We start from the raw sequence: 16,461 nt of genomic DNA, 5'->3' as shown, positions 1-16,461 counted from the left end.
GGCCCGCTGCTCGAACGCCGGCTCCGGGTACTCGTGAGCGCGAATTCCCGCCCAGCGCTCAGTTCAGCCTCCCGGGCCACGGATCTCCGCCCCTCCACGTCCGATGGGAGTTTTGTTCCAGAAACGAGAGTGTATGCTGCTAACTTGCTCCCTCTACGTACGTGACACATATCTTAACAGATGTTCAGTATGAAAAACATAGAAATAGAGAAAGCAAAGCATGCAGCCTGTCAAAGATAAACACAACCAGACATTAGTAAGTGGTGAAAACAGGTTTTATGCGGTATCTACAGACAGCAGGGCAAAGAGCTGAGCTCCATCCTATGTGCAGAGGTGACTGGGCGTTTCAAAGGGAGAACTGGGGTGGGGCAGAGAGGTCAGTAGAGTCAGAAAAGTGAAAAATCACAAAGAGCTGGTCAGTGAAGATGCAGTTGAGGGAGGGGGGTGCCTGCCAGCTGGCAGATGTGGGAGTCCGGAGTCCATCCTTCCACAGGAAGGGAGACAGAGGCCCTGTTCTTTCTGATGAGTACATTTCAAAAGTATGACTCTCAGGGCTGTGAATCGGGATGCTTCTGGGTTGAAAGAGACATATGTTCACATTATAAGCCTTGAGTAAATGCTCTAAGAAAGTGAGGTGAGGGGCCCATCATCAGGTGTTGGCTAGAACACATAGTAAATTCTACAGCGTGGAGCTATCTCGGGCAGGCATTTTAAAGGGGGGCTGCAGTCATCATAGCCTTATGCTGCTGGAAGCCGTGCTAGAGCTCGGTCAAGTCTTGGTGCAGATTTGGACAAACGGTTATGTGCCAAGAGTTCTACCGTTCTCAAGCAGTGCCTTGCTGTTTTGTAACTGTGGCACATTCTGTTGTGTGGCTACATCACAATTTACTCACCACCTACTCCTTGATGCCCCAGCCTTGCAGCAACTGAAACTACCCAGCAGCTCTTATGATGGAACCTTTGCTTCTTTCCAAGGAATGAACAGACTAACATCTGGTTTTTAAAAAACACCTTGGTATTGGCTGTGCTGGGTCTTCTTGCTGTGCAGGGGCTTTCTCTAGTTGTGGAGAGTGGGGGTGACTCCCTAGTTGTGGTGTGTGAGCTTGTGGGCTTCAGTGGGGGCTACATATGGGCTCAGTACTTGGGCTTCAAAGTGCAGGCTAAGTAGGTGTGGGGCTGGGGCTTAACCCTGAGGCTTGTGGATCTTCCTGGACCAGGGATTGAACCTGTGTCCCCTGCAGGGGACTGCAAGGTGGATTCTTAACCACGGGAACACCAGGGAAGCCCCTAACCTCTGATCTTGCAAACAGGGCAGGTAGAGAGACTGCCAACCCCAAACCTGGCTTCTGGATCTCAGCTGTGATGCTGGCTTAGAAGTCTGCCCATCACAGTTGGCACATATGGCACTTTCCTGCCCTGGGCAAGCTCCAGGAGGACAAGGAGGCTCCTCCCCAGGGAGCAGCTCCAAGCATTTCTTACCACGATTGTCAAGTCTGGCAGCTTCAGCCAGGCAACCCATGAACACCAGGGCCAGAAAAGCTCCCAGAAATGTAGAGTTGACTGGATGTTTCCCAAACACCCACATCCCACCTTCCAGAACATTGTCTCTACCTGGACGCTAAAGACAGCTTGCACTACAGGTAGAAAGGGGACAGTCTACTGAGACTGAGCTCAATAGTCACTCCACCTGGCTCTTTGGGGGGTAGATATTAGAGTAAATTAACTTACTTTCTCCTTAGAAGTTGCTGCATTTTTAGGAAACCAGGTCACTGTCATTATCCCCAAATACCCTTCGCTGTTGCTGTGGCTACCTCCTGCTGTCGGATACCCTAAAGTGTCCCCCAGTCTTGGGTAGAGTTTCAGCCCACATTCACTCACAAAAGTGAAAGACACTGAAGCAGGGATGGGGGCACTTAGGAGGCGTTGTGACTGGCTATGCATCAGAGAACCCTCCTGGAGGCCACTCATGGGAGCAGATGACAATGGCACTCAGACACCCGCCCTTGATGTCCTTTTCAGCTAATGTTTCCAGCCCTTCATCCTGGTGCATGCCGTCTCTGCCCCCTACCCTCAGCTCGCAGACTCCCTCCTCTACGTGTCATGTGCTCTTTCACAAATATCTCTTCTGTTTTTTTTTTTTTCACTTGACTGGGTGTGAAAGAAATGTATAACTTCCATTAGTTTTACTTCTCCTTTTAAAAATCCTATTTTTGTGAATGTTTTATAATGTGAAAAAAATCAGTAATGATAGGAATCGGGGCTCCATGGAGAAATGGCTGGTCCTAGGACTGGGCGGAGAAAGGCACAAGATGAGTCTGCGCACATCGGGAAAGGACATGGTACCAGCTCCCTGCACAGGTGGGACAGAACCTTCTGAACCTGAATATCCACATACCCTATCACACAGCGATTTCCTCCTGGGCACACACCTCACAGTCACACACCTGTATGGTTCCCAGAGACCTACAAGAGCTATTAAGTATGGCCTCAAACTGAACCCCCTCCCCCCTCACGTAGGACAGAATGAATAAACAACACCACGGGGGCATATCTTCAGTGAATCAGAAACTCGTGGATGAGTCCCCCACTGTGGAGTAAGGTCAGAGGAGAACTCCTCTTGTCTGACTTCATTTGCACCGAGTTCCAGAACAGACCAAACTAATCTGCCGTGACTGGAAGTCAAGATCGAGATTATAGGAGAATGGAAGTGACCACAAGGGGGCACCAGAGTAGAGTACCAGTGAATTCTGATTTGATTGGGATGCTGGCTCAAGGGCTGTTTCTGTTGGTGGAATTTCAACACGTTCTTCATTTTGAGTTTGTGCACATATTTGTGCAGTTCACCTAAAAGTTCACTTTAAAAGAAAAAAGGAGGGAGACTTCCCTGGTGGTTCAGTGGTTAAGACTGCACTTCCAGGGCAGGGGCCAAGGGTTCGGCTGGGGAACTAAGATCCCACATGCTGTGCAGTGTATGGGGTAGGGTGGGGTGGGGGAGAAGAAAAAAGGAAGTGAATGAAAAGAAGCCAGTTAGGCCATTGCTATGATCCAGGCAAGAGAGGATGGTGACCTGGACTCGGTAGTGGCAGTGGAGGTAGAGAACACAGATGTAAGCAATGTTCAGGCTATCAGACCTAAGGAACTTGGGGACTGATGAGATGGTTAAGGCTCCATGCTTCCAATGCAGGGGGCACAGGTTTGATCCCTGGTCAGGGAACTAAGATCCCACAAGCTGCAGGTTGTGGTCAAAATTAATTAATTAATTAAAATAAAATTGGGGAAGGGGTGGCAGGTACCATGTCCAACCACAAAGGCAAGCCAAGGAGACAGATGAGGGAAATAAAGCATTCAAACTGATACAGAAAGAGCAGAAGAAACTTGAGGAGCTAAAAGCTAAGGGGCCTCTGGTCACAGGTGGAATTCAGAAATCTGGGAAAAAGGAGTGTCTGAGGCAATGACGATCCTTAACCCCATGCATTTTTAAACATCTGGATTCCCTGCCATAACATCTGTCACCACCTATAGCTAGAATGAAGGGGGGTCCCTGGTGGCTCAGATGGTAAAGAATCTGCCTGCAATACAGGAGGCTAAGGTTTGATCCCTGGGTCAGGAAGATTCCCTGGAGAAGGGAATGGCTACCCACTCCAGTATTCTTGCCTGAAAAACTCCATGGACAGAGTGGGACACGACTGGGCGACTAATGCACACATAAGCTAGAATGAAGTGTTGTCTTGGAACCTATTGTACCTTTAAGAAAACACTTCTGTTAAAAATAAATAAATTATACAGTGGTTCACCTTCTCTTTAGTTCTCAGTTTTTTCTCCTTTAACGGTGAGATCATAGTAAACCTAGCCCGGATTCCTGCCAAAGTGTGGTTCTTAAGTCTTCATTCTGTCCTGATTTCTGTACCACCTGGAATTAAACCAACTCATTAAAAAAAAAAAAAGAATGAAGAGGAGGACCTCCCTGGTGGTCCAGTGGTTAAGGATCCACCTTCCAGTGCAGCGGACATGGAGTTTAATCCCTGGTGAGGAAACTAAGATTGTATGCGCCCCAGGGCAACTGAGCCTCCCCTGCTGAGCACTGCTCCCCTCCCCGCCCCCTCCCCTCTCAAGAGCTGGTGTGCCCCAACAAAAGAAGTCCGAATGCCAGGAGCAAGACCCAGTGCAGCCAGAATAAATAAAAGAATGTATCTCAAAATTTCTTACATACATAAGAATAATGAGGCCAGGGTAGTGAGGTGGGATCAGTTTGGCGTGTTCAGAAACTGAAAGGCAAAGGAAAAGAGGACAGAAGATGAGATCCGTGGCAGGAAGGGGCTTTGGGCTGAGCCCCAGGCCGAGCTGTCTGGACTTAGTTCTGAGTGCCACAGAAAGCCATGGAAGAGCTTTAAGCAGCACAGTGAAGGGATGCAATTAAATGACCGGCCCAAGTCACACAGCAGCAATCGGCAGAGCTGACTGCAGCTGGAGCTCACAAAGCCAATGGCTGGCTCCTGCCAAAGACACAAGCTGAAAAGCCAGGGGAACAGCTTTCATTTACAGACACTCAAGACCAAGCTGAACAGGCAGTGCTCACTCCTGCTCTCATCAGAATGCCCAGTGCCTTTGTCCCAGGGCTGGTCCTCAGTGAGGGGTCTGCCTGTGCCATAAACACTCCTAATTACTCCTTCAAGATGGCAGCTGCCCAGAGGAAAATGCTAAGATGTTACTAATGCAGTTTAGAAACATACTTAAGCCACTGGATAGTGAGTGTCACTCAGCCGTTTCCTACTCTTTGCGACCCCATACAGGCCATGGAATTCTCCAAGCCAGAATACTGCAGTGGGTAGCCTTTCCCTTCTCCAGGGGATCTTCCCAACCTAGGGATCAAACCCAGGTCTCCGGCATTGCAGGTGGATTCTTTACCAGCTGAGCTGCAAGAGAAGCTCAAGCCCCTGGATAAGCCAGAGCCTAATCAAGGGATCATAGTGTTTTTAACAGTAGCTCTTCCCAGAGCTGGAGAAGGATTTTCTCCTTTTGCCCTGAATTATTCTGAATGGAGGAATCCTATGAAAACTGAAAATACAAGAAATTTGTTTTTCTTTCACAATCTCTGAAGAGATAACAGAAAAGATGAAGACTGCATCAGTCAGTATTTTCAAGGACTTTCACTGACCTGGATAATACTAGACATATTTTTTTTTCATATTTAATAAATGGCAAATTGGGGCTTGTTTTTTTGTTTGTTTTTAGACACCAATTACTTTCCCCCAAAATCTAAGGTAACAACTAGAATAGTTAGTGTTCACTTTCAAGATAATTCTAGAAGATATTGATATATACACTAAACAGGTGGATGTATATTCAAAATCCTTTTGGGATGCGTTTATCGTTTACTAAAAGAGTAAAGTAAACGTCACAGAATTTTCCTTTCTTAGCGGCTAACACTCTGGGACAGAAGAGTGTATTTTCAAAGATGAGGACAAATTTGAAGGAACTTAAGGTGGCTCAGACGGTAAAGCGTCTGTCTACAATGCGGGAGACCCGGGTTCGATTCCTGGGTTGGAAAGATCCTCTGGAGAAGGGAATGGCAATACACTCCAGGACTATTGCCTGGAAAATCCCATGGACAGAGGGGCCTGGTAGGCTGCAGCCCATGGGGTCACAAAGAGTCGGACGTCTTAGCCGCTTTACTTCACTTCACTTCAAATGTGTATTAAGCCTCTTTTTTGGCTTGCGGCATCTTAGTTCCCCCACTGGGGACTGAATTTCCGCCCCGCAGTGAAAGCGCGGAGTCTTAACCACTGGATCGCCAGGGAATTCCCCTAAGCACCCCGCTCCCCTATTTTTTTCTGCAAAGTAATTTGAGCTGCTGCTGCTGCTGCTGCTGCTGCTGCTGCTGCTGCTGCTGCTGCTGCTAAGTCACTTCAGTCGTGTCCGACTCTGTGTGACCCCATAGACGGTAGCCCACCAGGCTCCCCAGTCCCTGGGATTCTCCAAGCAAGAATACTGGAGTGGGCTGCCATTTCCTTCTCCAATGCGTGAAGGTGAAGTTGCTCAGTCGTGTCTGACCCTCAGCGACCCCATGGACCGCAGCTTTCCAGGCTCCTCCGTCCATGGGTATTTCCAGGCAAGAGTATTGGAGTGGGGTGCCATTGCCTTCTCCAATTTGAGCTAATAAAAGTCAGAAGGAAGCCTCAGTGATCTGATCCTGCCCGGATTGTAAGCCTCAAGGGGGCAGCATTCGTGTCTGTATTCAGCACTGGGTCCCTGGGGTCAAGGACCATGCCTGGGCGCACTCAGGGAAGCAAATATTTCCCGAATGAATGATGCGCGCGCAAGGTGGGCCAGCAGCACGGATATTAGTCAGGGCCCATCCCTGGGTGGCGAGTTAGTGGTGGAGGAGGCCAAAAGCTAGTGTTGATCTTGCCTCACTTGCCTTGCTGCCGGGACGCTGTTTCTGGGGGTTGGGTCACCTTCATTTCTGCTTTTCTGACAGATTTCCAGGGAAGGTGTGCACCTGAGTCGGACGCCTGGAAGTCACTGTCAGCAGTGATCACCGAGCCTGGCCGCTGCTCTCCCGGCCAGTTCCCCGAGGTTCTCACCTAGGCCCGAGGCACCGAGACCACCACGTCAGATCGTTACCCAAGGAAGCGACGTCCTTCCTGCAGCTCTGCCCCATCGCGTCCGGACGGGGCCCGCTGCTCCCGGTCGCAGGGCTCGGACCTGGCCTAGTCAGTGAGGGCCGTAGCGCTCAGCGCGCGGGTGGATCCTGGAGGCAGGGCCGGGACGGTGGTGCCGGGGCTGGGGCGTGGAGGCCCGGCGGAGGTGGAGGGGTGCAGGACACACCTCCGCCCCGCCGCCCCGGCCACGCCCAGGGGCGTGGCCTCCTTTCCAAGTCCGGGGTAGGGTTTCATAGTCCCGCCCCGTTTGAGGTTCCCGGCCCCGCCCCGGGCGGGGGCGCGACACCCCCGCCCACCGGTGAGGTGCAGAGAGTTAGCCTCTCGGGGCGCCAGGTGCACTGTGCCAGTAAACATCGCTGCACGGGGTGGGGGGCTCTGCCCAGCCGTTCCTCGGGCATTCCGTCCATCCTCACAAGTGCCAGGCGCTCGGCACGGAGCAGAGAAGGGATACCGCCCGCTGTCCTGTGAGATTCACACTAGACAGTTAAAGGAACAAAGCCCAGGTGCTGTCAAGGGCAGGAGACTAGACCTGACCCGGGGAACCAGAGCGAGCGCAGGGTCGGCCACTGAGAACGGAGCCCAGCACCCCCCAAACAGCAGGCGCCCTGAACGCCCAGCCGGGCACCGCGGACTCCCCAGAGGGAAGCGCCCATCCCGCTGGGGCCAAGGACGTGACCCCAAAAGGCCCTTTAGACCAAAGGGAAAGGCTTGACTTTGGTTGGACTCAAGGCTGTTGGTGAGGCCACTTCTGCTCCTGGGAGCCCCGCTTAGTCACTGATAAAGAGGGGACAGAACCCACCCCTAAAGATTCTTGGGAGGATTTTAGGTGGCAGTGTTGACCGGTGACCTCTCTTCCCCAACACATCGTCCTGCTCTGTTTTCTTCTTAGTACCTGTGGTTTGCTCCTGTGCCCTGGCACGTAAACCCCCTGAAGTCTGGAACTGCCCCTCACATTTAGCTCAGTATCCTCAACACCAGCAGCAGGCCCTTGGCAAAGATTTGCTGCATGAATGAAATGCCGACCAAAGAACCACACACACAGCTGGCTTTTTTTTTCTGGCCATACATGGAGATAAGGGGAACCTCCCAGACTAAGGCTTGAACCTTCCCCACCTGAGTCTGGGAGGAAGCACGTGGTCTTAACCACTGGACTGCCACAGAAACCCCAGCAAGCATTTTTAAATGGCAGCTCTTCTCCCCCACCAAACATACAGGTTGACAGACCCTCAAGGGGCACAGAGCCAGTCCTGACTAGGTGGGTCTCAGCTCTTACTTGGAGGGGTAGTTAGACTCTCAAATGCAGGCCAAGGTTGGAATCCTAACCGGCTGCTTTGTCTATTTCCCTGGCCCCGCCCTCTCCCCACCCCACTCCCAAACTGGGAGGTTAAGGGTTAACTCAAGGAAGCCCCCCTCACCACCTGGATGGGATTGGGGCAGGGAACTTCCTGTTCCATTTTCTCGGAGTCCTTCCCCAGGTTGGCCGAAGCTGACTCTGGCCCTGCAGGCCCTCAGAGAACACCCCCAGGAGAGGTGAGTTGCAGGGAGGCCTGGGGTGCAGGGTACCAAGGATAAACTTAAGGGGTTCCTTGTAGCTTGGAGAGAGAAAGGGGGCTCCAGGCCTCTGGAGGGGTGGTGGGGTAAGGCATTAGAGTGCCAGAAGAGTCTTGGGCGGACGTGGTTGGTTTGTGCTGTGAAGCCCAGTGCTGGGAAGTCCAGGGCTGGGAAGACCGGGAGGCCTGTGTCAGTGGGGGCATTTGGGAGGGTCACAGGACTTCCTGTGACGTGGGTTTGCTATGCCCTCTGGGGAGCAGAAGGCAGGCTCCACGTTCCCCCAGGTGGACTGACCGGGCTCCTCAACTCAGCTCAGGACTAGAGAGGCACGCAGCCAACAAAGACGAGCGATCCAGGGAACAAGGGGGAGTTTCTGGCCAAGGACCCCAGCTCTGGGCGCCCCCGTTGTCTAGGTGGGTCTTGTGGCCACCCGGGCTGGTCTACCTTAAGCCTCTCCGCCACTCTAGGCTCCAAATTAAGCTGGTCAAATACCGGAGGATGGCTGAAGAGAGCCACACCCTGCCTCCTGCAACCCAGCTCACCCCCCACAGATGCGCATATTCACAGAGCTTTTGTCCTGCAGACTTGGGGGCGGGAGAGACTCTCCTGGCCAACGTCCCTGGAATTCCACCTCTTTCAAACCTTTTGGTGAGACCTCACCTGAAGCTTGTGGCATCCCATGAGTTTAGGCCTGAGGGTTGGAAATTTGAATGCCCTTAGTTTTTCAGATTTGTGCTGTAATATTCTGGTTTAGACTGGGCAGATCACACACGGTGGGAGGGTAATTGGGTCCTTTTCTGTTTCTGAGCTTTTGCACCGTAAGATCAGTGTTCTCTCCTTAAAGCAAATCTTTGCTTCCCCTGGTGTGACCTTGAGCAAGTCACCCATCCTCTCTGCACCATCCTCTTTGCACCTGTCAAATGGAGAAATTATAGTAAGATGAGGGAGAGGAAGGGAAGCTGGGAAGATGCTGGAGGGGGTGGAGGGAGCTGGGGCTTGGGGGCTGGTCAGGTAGCCAGGACACAGGCCCGGGTCTGTGTTGTAGCATCACGACCCTCTCCTCCGAGCTGGGAAGTGCTAGGCTCAGTGTCCTGTGTTCTTTAACCTCATTCAACCCCCATTCACCCCACCTGAAAAGGAGGTTCAGAGATCCCTCAACCCCGAATGAAGAGGGCTTAAACTATCAAAGCTCTTGGCCAGGCCGACCTCTCCCTGACTCCATCACCAAGGCTGGGTTGCCTTCTTGGAAGAATGTCTGTACCTCTGTATCTAGGTGTCCTGGGCTGTAACATGGTCGTGATAGGATGAGCTGTTAGCCGTTGTTTGTGTTTTTACTCAGTGAGAACAGCCAGCACTTAGACGTGCGCCCAGAGTGTACTGTCTGCGGGTGTGGGCACCGCTCTGCTGCCTTTACCTGGTGGGAAGTGATGCAGGAGGGCTTCTGCCCAACTCCCTGCCTTGGATCTTCGTGTGCGGGTAGGGAACAGGTCTGGAAAAGGCTCTTCCGCAGCCCTGAGGCTGGAGAACAGGGAGGGCAGAGAGATGTTGGACTTGGGTTTCCATAACCATAAAGTAATCCCTGCCTAGATTGAAATGTAAAAGTGGCTAAGGAGTTCCAGGGTGGTTCAGTGACTTAGGATTCCACGTTTTTACTGCCAAGGGTGCAGGTTCAATCCCTGGTCAGGAAACTAGGTTCCCGCAAGCCACGAGGCTGAGCCAAAAAATAAAATAAAAGTGCCTCAAAGCTCTACAAGCTTGTTCGGAAGTGTAAGCCTCCTGGCTGGGTTGTGCTGAAGGACTGAACTGAGTCCTCTAGGGGTGGGGCTGAACTTGGGTCAACTCCCTCTAGGTAGGTCTCCGCTAGCCCCAAAGGAATGAGCAGTCTTACAGAACCAGTGTCCCCTGATGCCAAGTTAGAAGCACTTTTTTTTTTTTACTGTTAGCTAGACTCACAGGGATGTTGTGATGGATACCTCCCAGTGGACAAAGGAAGAATCCAGGATTTAAAAAAAACAAACTAGGAAATAAAGGGAAATGTCTGTGTCTCCCACTCATCACCCAGCTCCCCAGGCTGCACCCACTGGACGCCTCTCTGCTTTGGCCTGCCTCGGGGACACATGTATCACAAACCTTTGGAGGCAGTCAGCTTAGTCTCATGTGGAAACCCACCCACCGACCCCATCTCCCTGGCTCATCCTGGCTTGTCTCCTGGGATGGAACCCAGGGAAGGAGACTGGGACACTAGGTGGGAGCTCAGCCCTGCCCTGGTCAGCTGGGTGATCTTGGCTTTGACCCCTGAAAGCCACCTCCAGCACCAGAAAGTGAGAATCAGGACGTCTGGTTAAGGAGTGATCCCGTGTGCATGAACTACACCCACCGCCCACCCTTTTATCTTTAAAATTCTCTAACTTCCAGAGAAGTTGAAAGAGCAATGCACTCAACATCCATACACCCACCTCCCGGATTCGACAACTGCTATAATTTTGCCACTTTTGCCTTGTTGATCCAGAAGTGTGGATGAAACCTCACGCCTCTTCACTTCCAAATCCTTAACATTTTCTAAGAATGAAGACACTTCCAACATAGCGCAAGGCTGGAATCCCATCTCAGAAGTTGCTAGTCATTTCCCTTATTGGCCAGGGCTCCACCAGATTCAGATTTCCCCAACTATTTCCCCAAAGCTATTTCCCCAGAATAACTTTTAGCACCACCACCCCTTCTTAAAGGTCAGGATCCAGTCAAGGTTCCCACGTTTCCTTACGTCAGCTGTTAGCCTCCTCTACAGCAATGTGCCTACAGGCACTTATTTTTTCATAACAGACGTGGAAGAACTTGGACCAGGTTTCTGGGAATGTCCGGTCTTTCGGATCTGTTTTGGTTGTTTACTCAATGGATCATTTGGCTTGTTTGTTTTATAATCGTTTTTAAAATATTTTTATTTATTTTTGGCTGTGTTGGGTCTTAGTTGCGGCACATGGGCTCGGTAGTTGCTGAGTGCGAGCTTCTATCTAGCTGTGGAGCCCGGACTTAGTTGCTGTGCGGCCTGTGGGATCTTAGTTCCTAGACCAGGGAAGTCCCTGTTTTATAAATGTGACATGTAACACTGAGTAACTTTAAGGTATACAGCATTTCATTTATATATTATAATATGATTGTGATGTAGCAATATGTATCATATTACATAATGTATTACAGTACAATATTCTTATCTGTATTTGCTATACTGTGCATCAGATTGCTATGGCTTATTTATTACTCGTTACAAGTTTGTACCTTTAAACACTATCACTTTTAGCCTCTCCACCAACTTGTTCTTATTCCCTCCAATGCCCTTTAACTGGAAGTTGGGTCTAAAGGCTGGATTGGATTGCGACGGAACATTTTTGGCAAGGATTCCCCCTTCAGTGGTGCCAGGTACTCCCCGTGGTACCATATCAACAGGCAGGGACAGCCAGACTGTCCTCTTTCGGGGCTGCCAACTTTGGTCCCTGGGGCAAACCGAGGTGAAGTTCTAAGTGCTGCAGGAAGGAATGGATAATACTGAGCAATTCGATTTCTCTGCCTTGTTTGGTCAGGCTGAGCCGCTACCTGTGACCCATTCGAGGAGAGATTCCTCTGGAGAGCACACCTGCAGGCACCCCTTAACACCCCGGGGTGTGGGAGCCAGGAGGGAGAGACTTGAACACGAGAGCAGCCGCAGTGAGGCGTCCCCAAAGTGAAGGATGCTTGCAGAACCCGGCCAAGCTGCGGGGGAGCCGGAGCAGCTCGGAGCAGTCAAGCTGGAGGAAGAGGAGGAGGCTGCCAGCCAGGAGGACCCTGGGCGGCCAGAGGCCAGGCCCCGGCCCGAGGTGGCTCACCAGCTCTTCAGGTGCTTCCAGTACCAGGAGGACATGGGGCCGAGGGCATCCCTGAGCCGGCTCCGGGAGCTCTGTAACCACTGGCTGCGACCGGCTCTGCACACCAAGAAACAGATCCTGGAGCTGCTGGTGCTCGAGCAGTTCCTGAGTGTGCTGCCCCCACACCTCCTGGCCCGGCTGCAGGGCCAGCAGCTCAGGGATGGCGAAGAGGTGGTACTGCTCCTAGAGGGTGTCCAGAGGGAGTCTAGCAACGTGGGGCCGCTGGTAAGAGGGGCCGCCCGGTGGGCTGGACAGCAGGGGGAAAAGGCAGGGACTTTATCACCCTGTTAAGAAATCACTGAGCTGAGACTTTGCTGGTGGTCCAGTGGTTAAGACTCTGTGCTTCCACAGCAGGGGGTTCGATCCCTGGTTGGGGCACTAAGGTCCCACTTGTCTTCCTCTGCCAGTTCCTTCTTGTCCTCCTAACTCCCTCCCTCCCTGTCTGAGCTTCACCTTTCCACCGTGCCACTGTCCTTTGGAGCTAGTAGGACGTGGATTACTGTCCTGTCTGTCCCCTGACATGGGTGTGTTCTGAACAGGATTTCAGTTTTAATGCTGGCAAGAATTGTCCCCGTGCAGACGTCACCTTGGAGGAACAGGGGGGCTCTTTCCAAGTCTCCAGCCACAGTCCCAAGAAGGAAGCGCCCTCAGAAGGGCCTCCAGCCCTGGAGCCATCGCAGGCGCTCCCGCCATCCCAGTCGGGGTCCTCCAAGCCTGCTGAGATCGGGGACTGGAGACGTCCCCTGAGTTCAAGGCAGCCACTGAGCCCAGGTCCCAAGAGGACTTTGCAGGCCCCGCAAGAGAGCGGTGAGGCGCCGGGGCCCTAGGGAGATGGAGGCCTGGGGTTTGAGGGGAGCTGGGGGGCCAGGTGTGTGGGGGCAGGGAGGGAAAGGGGGCGGCCTCCCAAGCTGGCGGGAATGGCAGAGAGCCCCAGGGCCCTGGCCATGGCTGCACAACCCCGAGGCCGCACAGCAGTAGGGCTGCCTCCTCACAGCTGTCTCTCCCCCAGCGCCGTCAGCCCTCCAGGGCCCCGAGCTGTGGCCGGAGGAGAGCTCGGGAGATCAGGAGCTGGCAGCGGTGCTGGTGAGCTGGGCGGGTACCCTCACTCGGGGCCTATCTCCTGCTCTGCAACGTTCTCCGACCCTGTGCTTTCAGCAAACCCCTGTCTTAATTTAAACCTGGAGAGTTCTTCCTCTCTCTTAGGTCCCCGAGCCCCGTTCCTCACTCACTGACAATCTCTGCCTTCCCTTTGTTACAGGAGTCCCTGACCTTTGAAGACGTCCCAGCAAAGAAGGCTTGGCCTGTGCATCCTCTGGGTGAGACAGCTTTTTCCCGGGTTTATGACCACTGAAGGCTTTTTTGTATGTCCAAGGTGGCCCCTGACTTTTTGGCCTCTTTGGCTAAAAATGAGCTATTTTGATGAGGTGATATATATTTATATAGATCTATATTGTTATTCCGTATCTATATAGATATAATTTTAAGGCTCTTTGCATCTAATCATCAACCTCTACCCCCAACTCTGAGCTTTTAAAATAAGTGGTCGGGAATTCCCTGGTGGTCCAGTGGTTTGGACTCCAGGCTTTCACTGCCATGGGCCCTGCTTCAATTCCTGGTCAAGGAACTAAGATTCTCCAAGCTATTTGACAGGGCCAAGAAAAAAAAAAAGGTGATCATGGCAAATACTATATGGTATTACTTATATGTGGAGTCTAAAATATGACACATATCAACTGATCTATGAAATACACAGAACACTCGTGGTTGCCAAGGGGGAGGGCGGAGTAGATTGGAAGTTTGGGATTAGCAGATACAAATTACTACATGTATTAATAGAATGGAAAAACAACAATGTCCTACTCAATCTCCTGTAATAAAACATAAGAGAAAATTATATGTATATATAATTGCATGAGTTTGCTGTACAACAGAAAGTAACACAACATTGTAAATCAAATATACTTCAATAAAATTAATTACAACAGCTAAAATTAAATAAAATAAGGGACTTCTCTGGTGGTCTACTGCCAACCAATGCAGTCCCAATACAGGGGGCCTGGGTCAGGGAGGTAAACCTTATGTTATTTGGGTTTTACCCCACCCTCTACCCACCTACAAACTTTGCAGAATTCTGGGTTTCTTTCCACTGAGGTTCTAGCGATTCCCAGAAGGCCCTCTGAAAAAACCCGACCTGTCCTGTTTTCTGCTTCTTTTTTAGGAACTGGAGGCAGAACCCTAGAAGAGGCTTTTAAGGCAGAAGAGCCGAAAGGGGTGTCCTGGCCCTTGGCTGCCTCAGCAAACTCTCAGGCAGAGAGCCCCAGGGTGGCAGAAGAGCCCCACGCCCAGTCGCTAGGATCAGGCCCTGAGACGAGCGGCCCCGGAGGAGAAATGTCCCCTCCCGGCAGGAGTGAAGTTCTCAAGGTCAAAGCAGCCGAGGGCGCCCCCAAGTCGGACTCGGAACTCAAGTTCATCTGCACAGACTGCGGCGTCAGCTTCCCGCAGTTGGCCCGCCTGGAGGCGCACCAGCTGCGCTCGCACCCAGGCGCGCGGTCCTTCTTGTGCCTGTGCTGCGGGAAGGGCTTCGGCCGCAGCTCTATCCTCAAGCTGCACATGCGCACGCACACAGACGAGCGGCCGCACACCTGCCACCTGTGCGGCCACCGCTTCCGCCAGAGCTCGCACCTGAACAAACACCTGCAGACGCACTCCTCCGAGCCCGCCTTCCTGTGCGCCGAGTGTGGCCAGGGCTTCCAGCGCCGGGCGCGCCTCACGCAGCACCTGCTGGCGCACGCCCAGGACCAGAAGCCCCCTGGCGGCGCCCCGGAGACCAAGCCCCCGGCACCCCCCGAGCTGACCGTCGTCCTGTGCTCCCACTGCGGCCAGACCTTCCAGCGCCGCTCCAGCCTCAAGCGCCACCTGCGGATCCACGCCAAGGACAAGGGCCACCAGTGCTCCGAGTGCTCGAGCAGCCTGCGCCCCGGGCCCGAGCGCCGGCCCTATGTGTGCGGCGAGTGTGGCAAGGCGTTCCGGCGCAGCGAGCACCTGGGGGCCCACTGGCGCGTGCACACGGGCGAGCGGCCCTTCTCCTGCCAGGTGTGCGGCCGCAGCTTCAGTCAGAGCTCCCAGCTGGTCTGTCACCAGCGGGTGCACACGGGCGAGAAGCCCTACGGATGCCCGCACTGCGGAAAGCGCTTCATGCGGCGGGCCGGGCTCGCCCGCCACCTCCTGACCCACGGCGGCCCGAGGCCCCACCACTGTACCCAGTGTGGCAAGAGCTTCAGCCAGACCCAGGACCTCGCCCGCCACCAGCGCAGCCACACAGGCGAGAAGCCCTGCCGCTGCAGCGAGTGCGGCGAGGGTTTCAGCCAGAGCGCCCACCTGGCGCGCCACCAGCGCATCCACACCGGGGAGAAACCCCACGTCTGTGACACCTGCGGTCACCGCTTCCGGAACAGCTCCAACCTGGCCCGCCACCGCCGCAGCCACACGGGCGAGCGGCCCTACAGCTGCAAGCAATGTGGCCGGAGCTTCCGGCGCAACGCCCACCTGCAGCGGCATCTGGCCACCCACGCCGGGGCGGGGGACGAGGCCGCATCTGGGCCGGCTGAGCCCCCGCAGGAGTGCCCGGAGTGTGGCAAGGTCTTCAGCCGCAGCTGCAACCTGCTGCGGCACATGCTGGTGCACACCGGGGCCCGGCCGTACTCGTGCGCACAGTGTGGCCGCAGCTTCAGCCGCAACTCCCACCTGCTGCGCCACCTGAGAACCCACGCTCGAGAGACTCTGTACTAGCCGCTCCCGCTTCGGCGGGGTGGATCGCGGCGCATTCCCCTGGGCTTCTCCCAGGCTGCCGCGCATGCGCCCTGCTCCCACCCACCCCCAGTCACCTCCCTCTGGCTCCACTGACCCCGCGTGGTAATTCTTCCCTTGCACAGGAGCATCTCGTCCAGACCTCAGGAATGTATTTTAAAATACCCAAAGTAAAACAGCCTTCTGAACATGGCCCCTCTTTATGGTTTGTTTTTCAGTGCCACCTGTTACCCTCTCCACTGGGTCTGTGGTGATGCCCTCTGCTTCCCCCACCGCTTCAAGAGCAGGCTGGGTGGGAGCAGATCCAGGGAGAGCTCCTCCCCCCGGAAAAGGCTCACTGTGAGTGTGTGTATGTCTGTCAGGGTGTGTGTGTGTGTGTGCATTGTCGGGGGAGAAGACAGCTGTTAGAGCCAACTGTGGGCAAGGCCAACCAGTCTCACCCTGGAGTGATTTCTCCTCTGGAGTCCACCACTAACCCCCGTGTTCAGTACAATTTGTACTGAACTCCAGCGTATTTGGCTGTTTAATTAAAATTGAATAAAACT

At 53.5% G+C, this 16,461-nt stretch overlaps 1 protein-coding gene across 1 annotated transcript; it reads left to right on the top strand.

The window, feature by feature from the left end:
* ZSCAN10 (zinc finger and SCAN domain containing 10) lies at positions 11,936–15,898 on the top strand. Its single transcript, XM_018040195.1, has 5 exons — positions 11,936–12,334; positions 12,649–12,916; positions 13,128–13,192; positions 13,368–13,425; positions 14,328–15,898. The coding sequence occupies exons 1-5, from the start codon at positions 11,936–11,938 to the stop codon at positions 15,896–15,898; spliced, it is 2,361 nt and encodes a 786-aa protein (XP_017895684.1).

Source organism: Capra hircus, chromosome 25, assembly GCF_001704415.2.
Source record: "Capra hircus breed San Clemente chromosome 25, ASM170441v1, whole genome shotgun sequence".
Lineage (NCBI taxonomy): Eukaryota > Metazoa > Chordata > Mammalia > Artiodactyla > Bovidae > Capra > Capra hircus.
The sequence above is the reverse complement of the archived record's forward strand: the minus strand, read 5'-3'. Positions and strand labels throughout refer to the sequence as shown.

Bases quoted from the DNA above. Each gene is read 5' to 3' on its own strand.
- ZSCAN10 (XM_018040195.1), top strand. From the start codon at position 11,936: ATGCTTGCAGAACCCGGCCAAGCTGCGGGGGAGCCGGAGCAGCTCGGA. The intron at 12,917-13,127 runs GTGAGGCGCCGG...CAGCGCCGTCAG, and splicing joins GCAGGCCCCGCAAGAGAGCG to CCCTCCAGGGCCCCGAGCTG. The intron at 13,426-14,327 runs GTGAGACAGCTT...CTTCTTTTTTAG, and splicing joins TTGGCCTGTGCATCCTCTGG to GAACTGGAGGCAGAACCCTA.